Genomic DNA, 13,407 nt, shown 5'->3' with positions numbered 1-13,407 from the left:
GAGGATTCTTCACAGATTTTGGCCGTTATCAAAAACATGTATTTCTATTTGGATTGTATGACAGTTGAGTGAGAAGTGACCAGTGATGGTTGAAGCAACGTTGATGTAGAGTTGATAGTTGAAACCTAAATTCACATTATATGTTCTGTGTGGTCGTCGTAAAAAAATGCCTTTTTAAAGGTTTCAGATTCAGGAGTTTTTTTTTAATTACCTCATACATGCTCTCAGAATCAGCAAGAATAAATCTCAACAAATCATGACACATTTTAAAAGGTGTCCTCATGCTGTGCTTCAGAACGTGAATGATCTCGTGTGTTTGGTGTTCAGGGACAGCGTGGATCTTATGTAATGGTTTTCTGTGAGTTACTGTGTGTGTTGGTCCACATCTGCTTATCTGTGTGAGAGTGAGCGTGAGTGTAACGTTGGCCATGAGTTTATCTCTGACCTTCAGCCTGCAGGACCTTCTGCTCCTGCTGAGTCTGCACAAGACGACCCGTGTTAGGTTTTATGGTCTGTGGTGTAGTAGCGCTGACTGTCCACTAGATGGTGCTGCTGCACTACACTGCACTGCCCCCTCATTTACATGGTCGGGGTATTTTGTTCTTTTGTAGAGTAAATATAAGATAAAGCTGAAGATTCTGGAAATAATAATATTAATAAGGACTTTATTTATATAGAAATGTTACAAAGTGCTTTACAAAGAAAAAATAAAACCAGATAAAAGAAAAATCCAGATTACCTGAGCATAATAAAAAGTTTAGAACAGCATAAATAAAAACATCTCAAATATGTAAAAACAATAATAAGCGATAAAACGATATAAATAAAACATCCTTTCAGAGAGAGAAAAAGTAAATACTAAGAGGGTTGACTACATTTCTTTTCCTGCTGCTGCAGGTTTACATGTATTGTCTCTCTGTTGTAGTTTCTTTGCTGTTAAACTTCATGTTTAGTTCATCTGCATTGAGGACGTATGAAGACACTATTCAAATTATTCTGTACCTTGTAATACCAAATATTACAAGGTAAAATAAAACACTCACTACTTAGTAAGAATTATCGGCATGTTTCTACTTTCATGACTAATTAACTTCATATTTAATTTGTCGTTGAGTGTAAAAATTGGATGTTTTCTACACTTATGCTATCCTGAATCCTTGTTTGTGACGAAGGGAAAAACCTTTGTGATCTGGAATGGCAGTACAGTCTTCACTGCGTCCTGATCCATCATGTCACAGGTGTTATTTACAGCAGATGAAGTCAGCTGATCTGCTCTGATCAGCACAGCACAGTCTAATTCATTTTCATGAATTTCTTTTATCATTCGTTGCAGCATTCAGACTTTTTGAGAGTCTGAGTCTTGAGGCTTTTGTACATAAGGTTGGAATCTGTGATGCACAAAATGATTGAACAGAAAAAAGTGGCACATCGTCGAAGCAATCAGAGGCTGTTTTCAGCTGCAGACCTCTAAGTGTGAATAATGTTAAACAGCAGCTCAATTATTTATTTATATATATATATATATATATATATATATATATATGTACACTATACACTATATACACATACACACACACAAACACACACACACACACACACACACACACACATATATATATATATACACATACACACACACAAGACAATCAAATACAACGCAGGTGCACAGCAAAGCAGGAGGAGTGTTAACTCTCAGATCACCACAGGGGGCAGGTAAAGGGACAGAAAACAGACCCGGGATCAGCAACTCTGAGGTAGAATCTAAAGAAAGAAACGACCCAGGAGAGGAATCTACTTTTGTTTAGAGCGACAACAAACAGTTGATTCTTCGATTAGTCGATTGAAAGACAATGAATCTGCAACTATTGATAATCAATGAATCATTTCATTTTTTTAAATTTATTTTGGAACTGGAACTTGATGATTTACTTTTTTATCATGTGTGATGGCCGGTTAAATATCTTTCAGTTGTATTTGTTGTTAGTTGCTTTAAAGAAGTAAATTAAATTTTTTATTTTGTGGTGGCATTTAAACATAATTTGAAAGATTTTGTTTTACATTTTAAAGACTAAACAGTTGATTTATAAAAGTAATCATCATTAAATTAGCAAATGAATCGATAACGTCAATAAAAGTTAGTTACAGCCCTATATTTGTTTTCTATTTAATTCAGACTGTTTTATTTTGTATTGCTAAAGAGTTGCAGGTTTATTTTCTGTCAAATCCCCTTTTTTTAACATGAACGTCTCTCTTCTGTGTCGTCAGATGGAGCCAAACATCCTTCCTTTGGAGACTCACACCTCACATCGATGGGGAGGGAGTCCCGAGCCCAGACTCTGCAGAAAGGTGAGCGACCAGCAGAGGGCGCCACACACCGCCATTACAGTCTGCGAGAGCGTCTGCTGCACATTGTCACCGCTGTTCGTTCCTTTTGTTCGACTGTTTCAAGCTGCGAGATCTTGACGGAGGTTTTTCTGTTTTTAGAAGTCAGGAAATGAGTTTATCCACTTTCTTGTTCTGATAAGTCAGAAGTTTTTGTTCTGATTGGTTGAGGATCAACAGACATTATTAAATGTGCTGAAGAAGAAAAAGTGAAGTTTGAAAGTTAATATTCATCACAGAGGAGGAGGAGATGATGATGAAGTTTTTAATCTTTCAGACAGTGATCAGATTTAGGAAAACATCATCTCCAGCACTTGTTCCCCTTTTTAGGTTTTTGTGCATCGACACGTTTGATTTAATCTTTGCGTGTTAAACTTCTCGTGTGGAAGCTGCTGTGTAGCAACACGTCGGTGTTTTCAAACCTCATCTGACGCCTCGGCCGAGCGATTAAAGGCTCTTCAACATTTTCAGAGATTTAACTCCGATCTTTTTATCCTGTTTGTTCAAACGGCTCGTCTCATATCTGCATCTTAAAGTCACAGCTGCGTGTATTTCTTTTTCTATACTGCTTTGGAGATAATGACCTCTTCTGATAACCAGAATTGTAAAAACAGATAATCTAAGGTGAAGTTTGAGGCCAACGGCTAATTTAAAAGTTTTCCCACTGATGAATAATCTTGTATTTGCAGCTTGACTAAAATAGATAAACTGTGGTGTAAAATAAAAAATTCAGTCTTGACCTTGGAGACGGCCGCTGTTCCCCTTATGTGTCAATCGTCTCATCTCACACTTGGAAAGAATGAAGCTAAAACGTTGAACTATTCCATTAGAGCGCCCCAGATGAGTGTGTCTACGTTTGATCCCTGCAGATAGATCCTTTATTAACCCGGAGGGAAATCCAGACGTGTTTCTCATCTGGATAATGACGGTTCGACACTGAGGATACACAGTTTAGAGAAAACCAACCAACCCATTCATTTAACGAGCGAAAGATGAGAAAAGCAGCAATTCATTTCAGGAGTTGAAAGCACTAAATCTTTGGCAGTATTGCTTAAAAATTACTGAGATGATTAATTGATTATCAAAACAGCTGCTGAATCGACTAATTGATTAATGTACTAATCATCGCAGCTCCAGTGGGATGAGAGATGCTCCTCTCTCTTTAGGGTTGTTTTGCATCTGTAACGAGCCACTGTCAGCTGATAACATCGGCCCTGTTGATATATCTGTCAGGCTCTACAGTGAAGTCTTCCCCGTTCTGCTGGGCCCCCCCTGCAGGGACCCTGAGGGCCCCCCCCCCGCAGGGACCGTGAGGGGCCCCCCAGGACGGACCTGATGCTCACAATTTTTATCTGAACAATTCTGCTCTAAAAACACGTCGACGACTTGTACAAGACGACAAACTGCTGGGCCGAGGGTTGACAGGCTGTCGGGCGGAGAGCCAGAGCTCGTGTACGATGGCGGGCAGCTGGTTACCGCGGCGACGGCCAGCCGTCTGCTCAGCTGACGGTGTTTCAGCAGCGGAGCCGCAGAGTCACAGAGCTGTCAGACTGCAGCAGACGCTGAGTAATGAAGTGTGTGTGTGTGTGTGTGTGTGTGTGTGTGTGTGTGTGTGTGTGGGAAAGGGGATTAGTTTTGTCAGTGTGTGTGAGAGAGAAGATATGAGGAAGAGGATTGGGGAGTACTTCTGTTATATTCTGTGTGTGTGTTTCACTGTGCGCATGAGGAAAAAGTTTTCTGCGTGTGTGGAGGCTTTGCTGTTTGATTGTGTGTGTGTGTGTGTGTGTTTGGGGTTATATCAGTGTCACACACAGCTTAAAGCAGTAGTTTGAGCTTTGTGGAGAAATGTGCTTATTAGCTGTCTTGCTGAGGATGAGATTAGAAGATCAATACCTCTCTCATGTCTGTACGCTAGAATGAAGCTGGAGCCAGGAGATGGTTAGCTTAGCTTAGCTTAGCATAGAGACTGTAAAGTGAGAGAGACGGCCAGCCTGGCTCTGTTCAGCAGTAACAAAACCCACCTCCCTGCTCCTCTGAAGCTCACTAATGGACCTTTCTCACAGCCGACACCTCGGCATGTCGGAGCATTAGTAATGGCTTCATTCCATCGAGCTGAGTTAGTTTCAGGGTCCAGCTTCAGAGTCCGTATGTGTGGACGCCCTGTATCTCTCTGTGGCCTCTTCATCCGCAGCCGGCGTGTTTCACACCGACATATGGAGCTCGTTATGCTAATAAGGAATGTTTATGAACCAGCTCCAAACGATTAAACTGTAATTGTGTGTAACGTTTGAGCCTGATTAGCCGTGCATCTGAAAATGAGTTGAATTCTTGTAGACGTTGAGGCCAAGGCTTTTCAGCAGCACGACCTGCCTCTGCACATCAGCGGCAGAGGAGAGGAAGGAGGACGCCTCGGAGCTTTTAGCCTCCAAGTAAAATGCTTGAGCCATTAACTAAAGTAAGGGTTTGTAAAGTTTGTGTAATGGCTTCTGTAGCCTTTACATCCTTGTCAGTAAGGAGACAGTGGTTTTAATTAGTATACATATTAGAAGAACTTTTTTAAAGGTGATTACAGACAAGTTTACAGTAGTTTAGTATATTCTTTATTGTAGGGAAGGTTATTATTATCAGTTATCAGCCTCAATAAACTGATAATTATCCGTCATGTTATCGGTTGAGGGCTTTGAGGGAATTTTCTTCAAATTTGGCACAAACTTTCACTCAGACTCGAGGAAGAACTGGTTAGAATTTGGTCGTCAAAGGTCAAACTTCACTGTGACATCACAATGTTCTGCAAAAAGACTTTTCTCGCCGTTATTCAGCGCTGTATCTCAGGAAGTTCAGATTGTGATGATGTTTCCTGAAACTTCTGCTTCACCTCTGTACAAAGGAAGACTTGCTGTTTCCACCTGTTTTTGTTTTCAGTCTTTAATAATAATAAGATCATCTAACTGTCTGTGGCTTCGTATTTACTGTACAGCGGATTTGATCTTAAAGATTTCCCAAAATGTCAGACAGATCCTTTAAGTCTGTGCAGGCGTGTGTTTTTGTGTGTTAGCTGGTGTGGCATTGGGAATAGCTTTGTCATACTGTGTGTGTGTGTGTGTGTGTGTGTGTGTGTGTGTGTGTGTGTGTGTGTGTGTGTGTGTGTGTGTTTGGTCTGCAGGGAGACTTATGGCCGTCTGTGGCTCAGTGAGTCTGCAGGCGTCTCTGAGAGAGGGGGAACAGCTCATCTTCTTCTTCTTCTCCTTTCTGTCCTCCACAAACTTTCCCCCGGCGGCCGTCTGCGCCTCCTCCGTCTCACCAGCGACTGATTCATGTCTGGGAGCACAAACCCCGCCTCCTCCTTGTGTTTGTGTGTACGAGTTGGGCAATAATGTATCACCGGTCCCTTGCGTATCGGTCCACAGCACGCTGCAGTGTAGGCGTGATGACTAGAATTTAAATGTAGTTTTAAAAGCTGCTGCAGGGAAGATTTATGTGTGAAAACACACTCAGTCTGAACAATGTGAATCACAAAGTGCAGCTGCAGTAAAAAACTGAGTTCCCTTCAATCTAGATGTAAAGCTAGAAGATGTATGAATACGTCAATACTGGGATTCTACTTTAATATTAATTAACAATCAATCAAATGAGTCTAATGCTTCTGACAAACGGAGAACTAGCACCACATCTGCAGCTCTGCGGAGCTTTTTAGCCTCATTTAGCTCCTTGTTTTGGTTCAGTGGTACATTTACTGTCCCGTCAGTTTCCAGCAAACAAGCTCCGGTAAACTGAATGTACGCAAACCTGCACGGTCGGAGACAAACTGGGGAAGGGAGCGGAACAGCTGGAGGTGAAATAGCCAGATGTTTTCTCAGGAGTTGGTGGAGACCAAACCAGATGATGATGTTTGCACATTGTCGCCGCAGCTTATCCTCTAAAATGAATGTTTAAATGAATGTCTAGGACTCTTTATGCCAAGCTAGCTGCTCTAGCTTCACACATAATGCACAGACATGATAGTGGTGCTGATATTCTTATCTCTCTCTGTAAGATAATAAAGACGAGACTCTTAATGTCAACATCTGGCCTCTCATGAGTCTGTGGGTGTGTTGTGTTGACTCTGCTCTGACTGAACCGTTGTTTTCTGACGTATCTGAAACCACCAGTGATTTGTTCCCACATGTTCTTCTTCTTTATGTTTCAGTAACTCATTAAAGACAGTTTGCAGGAAAGTGGGAAGCGACAATCAGCTTTTCCTCCATTTCCTGTTAAGTTAAAAAGGGTTAAAGCTCCAGATTTTACACGTCTCCTGTGTTTTATTTAAAGTGTTGATCCATAAGAAGATTTATTTGTGGTTTTAAGAACCAAAAACCATCTCAGTGTAGTTTAACATCTCCTCTCTCAGGCTTCTCTCTGAAGCTCTAGCAACAACAGGTTGGTGAGCCAATCAGAAGAGAGGAGGCTCTGAGCCTCTCTTCTGATTGGCTGACTGTTTTCTGAGTGATCCAATAAAAATAGAGCAGATTTCAGGTAAAAACACTCAGAGAAACCAAATCCTGCAAGGTTGGATGGTGGGTCCAGGTGGGCGGGGCTTGGGGCGTGGCTGAGAGCGGTGACTGCTTCGTTGTGACATCACAAAGTTCCAGAAGTCCTGACGGCTGGTTTTAAGGCTCAGTTTCTGAATACAGGCTGTGTGCATTTCTCTGTGGACTGAGGCTTTGATACTTTCACAGTATTAATATAGAAGCTTTATAATAAAACTACACATGGACATCTACCTTTTAGACTATATGGGACCTTTAAAGTTCCTTCACGTGGTTGAGTGTGGTACTAAACGACTCTGTGCTTCTGTTTCTGCTGCGACTGGATCTCGTCTGGCTGTCACTCGCTGAACCGTCCCCTGTGGTACGAAGCCGGGTCTCATTCACGATGAATAGCAGGCGTCGCTCTCCCAGCTCTTTGAGTCCGTATGTGTGAAAGCTTCTGCTCCAGGGTGTCCCAGTTTTTGTTCATGTAAATGTTATGAGGTGTTATTTATTTAGAGGCACCTATGAGAGAGTCAGTTGCTGTTTTGAGGCTTGAGCTGAAGAGTCATTCAAAGGGCAGGGAACTTTTTAAATGTTTTCTTTTTTTTTTTTTAAACAGAGGAAGAAGAGTCCTAATTACAGCTGCAGCGCAGAGTCTCTGCCCTACTTATCATCTGTGACACAAACTTGGTCGGAATTAGAGGAGCAATTAACTTTGTGTTGCTCACAGTCGTTTGCTTCACTTTAAAATTCACCAAACAAAACAGATACAGAACTTTCCCTTTTAGCTTGTGCTGTTCTGTTTTATACTTGGTCAGTTTGCATTTGATTGTTTCTCTTCTGTTTGGTTTATTTTTTGTATAGACTTTATGTGTGAATGTGCCGAAGGCCAGTTGTCCTTGCAGTGAAGTGACATTTTCAAACGTTAACTGCAGCGCTGAGAGTCAGAGCTCAAGACGCCGCTGACATAAACCATAACACATCCTCAGACATTTAATAATCGCACTGATGGATTTTAATCTGGTCGGCCCCAGTGGCTGTTGATCATTTCCAGTCACGGACTCAGGTTTTAATCTGGATTTTATGTTGCTTAAATTCTAACTTAATCTCAGAACAGTAGATTTATGCTGCATTGAAACCATTTCGTGACGTTTAAGACGTCCCATATGCAAATGTGTATATATATATATATGTACATTTATTGAATTTCCGTATGTGAATAAAAATATGAAAAAGTTATATATAAAACCTATTAGAAATCAGAACGATTCCATAAATTAAATATGTATGTTAATGTATGTATGCTCTTATTGTAGACATATGTTAATGTCTATCCATCCCAAAGCCTGTCAGTATATGTTGATATTATAAACAGCAGAGGCCAAAGCTCCTAGAATGAGAAGACATGACATGTTTTAAAATGAATAAGAAAAACATAGAATTTTATATGTACGTTGTTTTTATAAACTTGCATATATAAATTAAATGTATATTGTTAACATATATACTTGCAACATGCTATATCATATAAAAATTTCCTCCTAGATATTTTGATATATGTACATAAATGTTAATATGGGTATTTCGACTATGGTAATATATCCCCTTATAGGTGACATATACGGCAGCATTACTCTTGATAGAGGGACATATATGTTATATATTACATATCTTTAGGCCGGCCTTAATTTTACTAGTAGTAGTAGTAGTAGTAGTAGTAGTAGTAGTAGTAGTAGTAGTAGTAGTAGTAGTAGTAGTAGTAGTAGTAGCATTAGCAGCAGCAGTAGTAACGTATATTTTCCTATTTGATGTTGATGTTCTACTGGAACGATGAAAGCCAGAAGACTGAGAAGCAGACATGGTTTAATAGTGTGCATGTGTGTGCGTATATGTGTGCTTGTGTGTACTCATGTGCGTGCGTGTGTGTGTGTGCGTGTGTCATAGTTCTTGTCTCAGATATGAACCTGTGTAAAACCGAACAGCGTGACGAGACTCAATGAGCTCAGAGCCGCTCACATTCCCAGACATCACACTCAGTTCAGTAGGTCACAGACGTGTGTGTGTGTGTGTGTGTGTGTGTGTGTGTGTGTGTGTGTGTGTGTGTGTGTGTGTGTGTGTGTGAGAGAGAGAGAGAGAGAGTACTCAACATGTTGGGCTCATGTAATATCATGAACTCTGCACATACACACAAACAAACACACATGGTGTGGCAGTGATTATAAACTCTTTTGTCCTCAGTCTCCACCTCCTGTTATGTCTGAACTGGTTTATGGTGTGTGTGTGTGTGTGTGTCGTGATGGAGCACACATGCTGATGTGTGGTTGCGTGTAAGGACATAGTTGTTTGTGTGTATTTGCACGCGTGTATAATGGAACCCTTGTGCTTGTCTCCAGGCGTGTGTCCTGACATGCTTACAGAACTTTGTTTGCATACAGTAAACCTTGTGTAATTACATGCCTGTGTGTGTGTTTGTGTGTTTGTGTGTTTGTGTGTTTGTGTGTTCGTCTGTGTACCAAAAACAGGTTCACGTCGGGTTCAGGCTGCACCGCAGTTATGTCTTTCTCTGTGGTTAAGAAGTCAGGTTAGGCGAACTTCACGCCTTAAATTCCCGTCATGACTTGTCGTGTTAGCAACACGTCAGACTACAGTCGTAACTGACTGTTTCTCATTAAGGGCACGATGTGGTCATGTGATCTCGCAGGAGGAGACGGAGACGGGTTTCCTGGATCAGGAATCTCAACATTAGCAGCACAGAAGACGTCAAACCAAGCGATAATCAGTTAATGGATATAGTAAGAGTGTAAGTGGTGAGGCAAAGTTTTCAGATGTGGTCGTGACCAGATGTTTTGACCCTGTTAACAACATGTCTGATAGTGACAAACAGGGGTGTAACCTGAAATAGTCTGAGACGCAGAGACATACAACCAGAGGCGGTGATTCAAGGTTTTTCTTGCATGTGGTTCAGTGTTCATCATTAATGGTGCTGAGAAAACATCTGACTTGGACGCCCATAAACAATGAGAAGTGGTTTTGTTTGAACCTGTCTTGGACACATATAGACAAATTAAAAACCTGAAAAAGTGGCGTAGAGACAGGACGACGACGGCCCCACCCACAGTCGCTGAATATCCTGATGAGTGAATCACACGCTGCGGCCTTGTGATTCTTTTCTTGTCTCTGTTAATGATAACAGGCAGATTTCTTTTAAATGAAAACTTTGTTTCTTTGAACTGACGTGTGTGTGTGTGTGTGTGTGTGTGTGTGTGTGTGTGTGTGTGTGTGTGTGTGTGTGTCCTCAGCCAAACAGCACATCAACACTCTGGGTCACCAGCTGCAGATGAACAAGCACTGTTTGGACACGGCTTTCAATTTCTACAGGATGGCGCTCACCAAACACCTGACCCGCGGCCGCAAGTCCTCGCACGTCATCGCCGCCTGTCTCTACCTGGTGTGCCGCACCGAGGGAACGCCACGTATCCTTACTGCTCATTTTCTGTCTTTGTAGAAACTGAAAAAGGGGGTTTCCAGATGTTTTATCAGCGTAATAATTTCTGCAAAAACACCGACAAACTGTGTTTCTTTATAATGTGAACTGTGCAGCTGCCAGAGGAGGAAAGCATCTTCATAAATCTTTAGATCCCTAGTTACACATTTTGAACCAAACGTTGCACCCTTCCTCTCCGGACACAACTACATAAATCTGTTAGGACGCTCTTTATAACTTCAGACGTCACATAATAATCAAATCCAGATGCTAATAGGTAATTATTTTCCTAATCTGAGTCTCAAGGTGTAGCCCACAGCTAGTTCACTGATTCCATGTAATCACTATACTTCCTGTTTGCATCAGCCAAAGCATGATGGGAACTGTAGTCCCAAATTTTTAATCTTGTTCATCTCAAAAGGGAAATAAGAGTGAAAGAAACAGGATCAGAAAATGATTCGACAGAGAATGTCCCATCAACATGGCTGAAACACTGAGTTTCTCCTCTGTCTATACATCACTTGATTATCAGGATTGTTGCCAATTAAATTTCAGTTGATCGACTTACCAATCGATTAATCGTTTTATCTGTGTGTGAATTAAGTGTGTAAATAAACAGCTGGATGCTAGTGGATACACAGAGAGTCAAAGGAGCAGGTAGCACGGTTAGCCGTTGGCCCTCGCCCTGCGTGTGTCAGTCTAATTAAATGTTGCAACAAAGTGGAGATGAAATCTGATCAAAGCGCCGCTTCCATAATTGAACAGAGCAGCGTTTCCTGCGTGCACGAGCAAACCTCCTCCGTTTAATCGCACGCTGGCTGTAATTAGCCGAGCAGAAGTTCAGCGTTAGTCGAGGCAAAGTTAAATTTGTTGAACCTGCGTCTTGAGCTGATGGAGGATGGCACATCAAAGTCTGCAGGTTACGTCTGATGTGAACAGGACCGCCTGTCGCCGTCTTAATGTTTCATAATCTGCAAACGGCAGCTTATTGGAGCTGAGAGCGACGTGTCAGCGCCGGGATAATAGGACTTTTAGGTTCATCCTTTTTTCATAAGCAGAGCGGCTCTGTGTTTTTCTGTGCCACCGTTGGTTCAGTCCTGACTCACTTCGCCTCAGAGGATGCTTGTTGTTATGTAACAGCAGCACAGGGCGGCCGGGTTAGGTTTGCCTAATGAAAGAGGGGCGAGGACGGTGTAATGCCTTCCTGCTGCATTGTTTACCGGGCGTGTGTGTGTGTGTGTGTGTGTGTGTGTGTGTGTGTGTGTTTGTCAGCACAGGCCTGTCTGTTTGTTCATGTTCGGAGGAGTGAGGCCGTGGTAAAAATAGCTCCGCTCACTTCCTTCTCCACAGCTGGGTGAGTCTGTAACGCTGTCGCAGGGGAGCATCAGGACAAAGACGAAGGGAGAAGGAGAAGCGGAGGGAAACATTCGTCTCATCTGGACTTTGATTTAACGAGGCAGCCGTACAGAGGAGGAGCAGGCGATCTGGATCATGCATCCGGTTTCAGGCTGCAGACGGATCGTTCATCTGTTCTGAACTTGTCTCTTTGAATCCATCTTTTTCTGATCTTTCTCTCGTCTCTTCTTCTTTCCTCTGTTTGTCCTTCCCCTTCAAATAATCCCAGAAACTTATGTTTGCATCCATGCACCAATTAAAACCATCGAATCAGAACAAAATGCTGTTACCAGCTAGAAAACTGTCGCATGCAGCAGAATATACGAAGAAACTTGATGAATAACAGCAATTCTTTGTTAATCTCTGGTGAAATTAGGTCGTTTCCCATAAACTGGTCGCTTCTTTTCTGCTTCCAGAAGACAAATGGTGATTAAAATGTTAGAATTCAGTCCTTAAAGGGTTCAGCTTGGAGTGAACTGGCTTGTTAGGCTGCTTCCACCACGAGTTTCCCAAAACCAGTAGGTCTGAGATGCACCGAGCATCTGGCCTTAAGTCCTTCAACCATCTGCCGTATCCTCAGAGCCTTTACTCTGGAGGAGCGGCAGCCTTCACCTGTGTTGTGCTGCAGAGAGAGTTCAGTAGATTTGCTGCCGTGTGTGTTGAGCACTTAATTTCCAAACCACGGGCATTAATCTGCTGCTGTAACAGCCTCCACTCTTCTGGATTCAGGCTTTGCACCAGATTTTGGAACCTGGCTGCAGGGATAAGCTCCCGTTCAGACACGAGAGCATTAGTGAGGTTGATGTTTGCCGATCAGGTCTGGCGCTCCTGTTCATCCCAGATGTGGGGGAAAAACTGTCGAAAAGCGTCTTCATGCACCTGGGTTTGTCACGGCGCCAATATTATGTTGAATCATGAAATGAAATGGACAAACACAAACGTGCGCACGTGACCACTTGATCAGTTTCAGTATCCATCTCTCGTCCCTCCTGTGGCATAAGATGTGAGTTTTTTTTTTTTAATTTCTGCTCCCTGGGCCCAGATGTGTTGAAGGACCTGCTGTCGTTTGTTTTCCTGATTAAGGCGGTCGTCTCTAATCTCCAGACGGCGTGTGCCGGGATTATCTTTTCCATTTCATCTGCACTGCTGCTGCTAATTCCATTGTGAGGCCTTTTCAGAGGAGCCCCGCTAATCCACTCTGGCAGCCTGGAGACAGGTGCACCTGTCTCCACGGAGACCCCGTCGCCACGGAGACCAGCGTGTTCCGAGCCGAGGAAGGGATGGGGGAGGGGGGGTGGGGGGGTCACTGTGAGGGTGGGATGTCCAGAGGCTGAAGAGGTAGACGTACGTGTGTGTGTGTGTGTGTGTGTGTGTGTGTGTGTGTTTGTGTGTATATGTGTGTGTGTGTGTGTGTGTGAGGTCACGGCGGGGGAGGCGACAGGTCCATCAGTATATTTAGTCGTGTGGTCAGAGGTGACGCTTCAGTGTCTCGTTAGATTTACTGACGCAGCTGCTCAACATGTTTCACTTATTTCTCTTTATTTCACTTCATGTGGGAGCGAAGCGACTGGATCCAGACACGTCTCTCACCAGGGGCGGGTTATGACACAATGCCCCCCCCCCCCCCCCCCCCCCCCA

The 13,407-nt window shown here is 42.8% G+C and overlaps 1 protein-coding gene across 2 annotated transcripts in view; it reads left to right on the top strand.

Annotated features, from left to right (window-relative positions):
- The window catches only part of brf1a (BRF1 general transcription factor IIIB subunit a), a 105,574-nt gene that overhangs the window by 3,288 nt on the left and 88,879 nt on the right, over positions 1 to 13,407 (top strand). Inside the window, exons 3-4 of one of the 2 annotated variants that reach the window (XM_023412979.2) lie at positions 2,266 to 2,346; positions 10,190 to 10,363. In XM_023412979.2, the coding sequence (XP_023268747.1) occupies positions 2,266 to 2,346; positions 10,190 to 10,363 (255 nt within the window). Of the gene's footprint in view, positions 1 to 2,265; positions 2,347 to 9,587; positions 9,691 to 10,189; positions 10,364 to 13,407 lie in introns of those variants that run through there. The other variant, XM_087175767.1, reaches the window with a different exon arrangement.

Source organism: Seriola lalandi, unplaced genomic scaffold (assembly GCF_002814215.2).
Source record: "Seriola lalandi dorsalis isolate HSWRI2012SDOR001 ecotype SW California unplaced genomic scaffold, Sedor1 jcf7180002054497, whole genome shotgun sequence".
Classification (NCBI taxonomy): Eukaryota; Metazoa; Chordata; class Actinopteri; order Carangiformes; family Carangidae; genus Seriola; species Seriola lalandi.
Note: the sequence above shows the minus strand (reverse complement) of the source record. Positions and strands in the feature narration are given on the sequence as shown.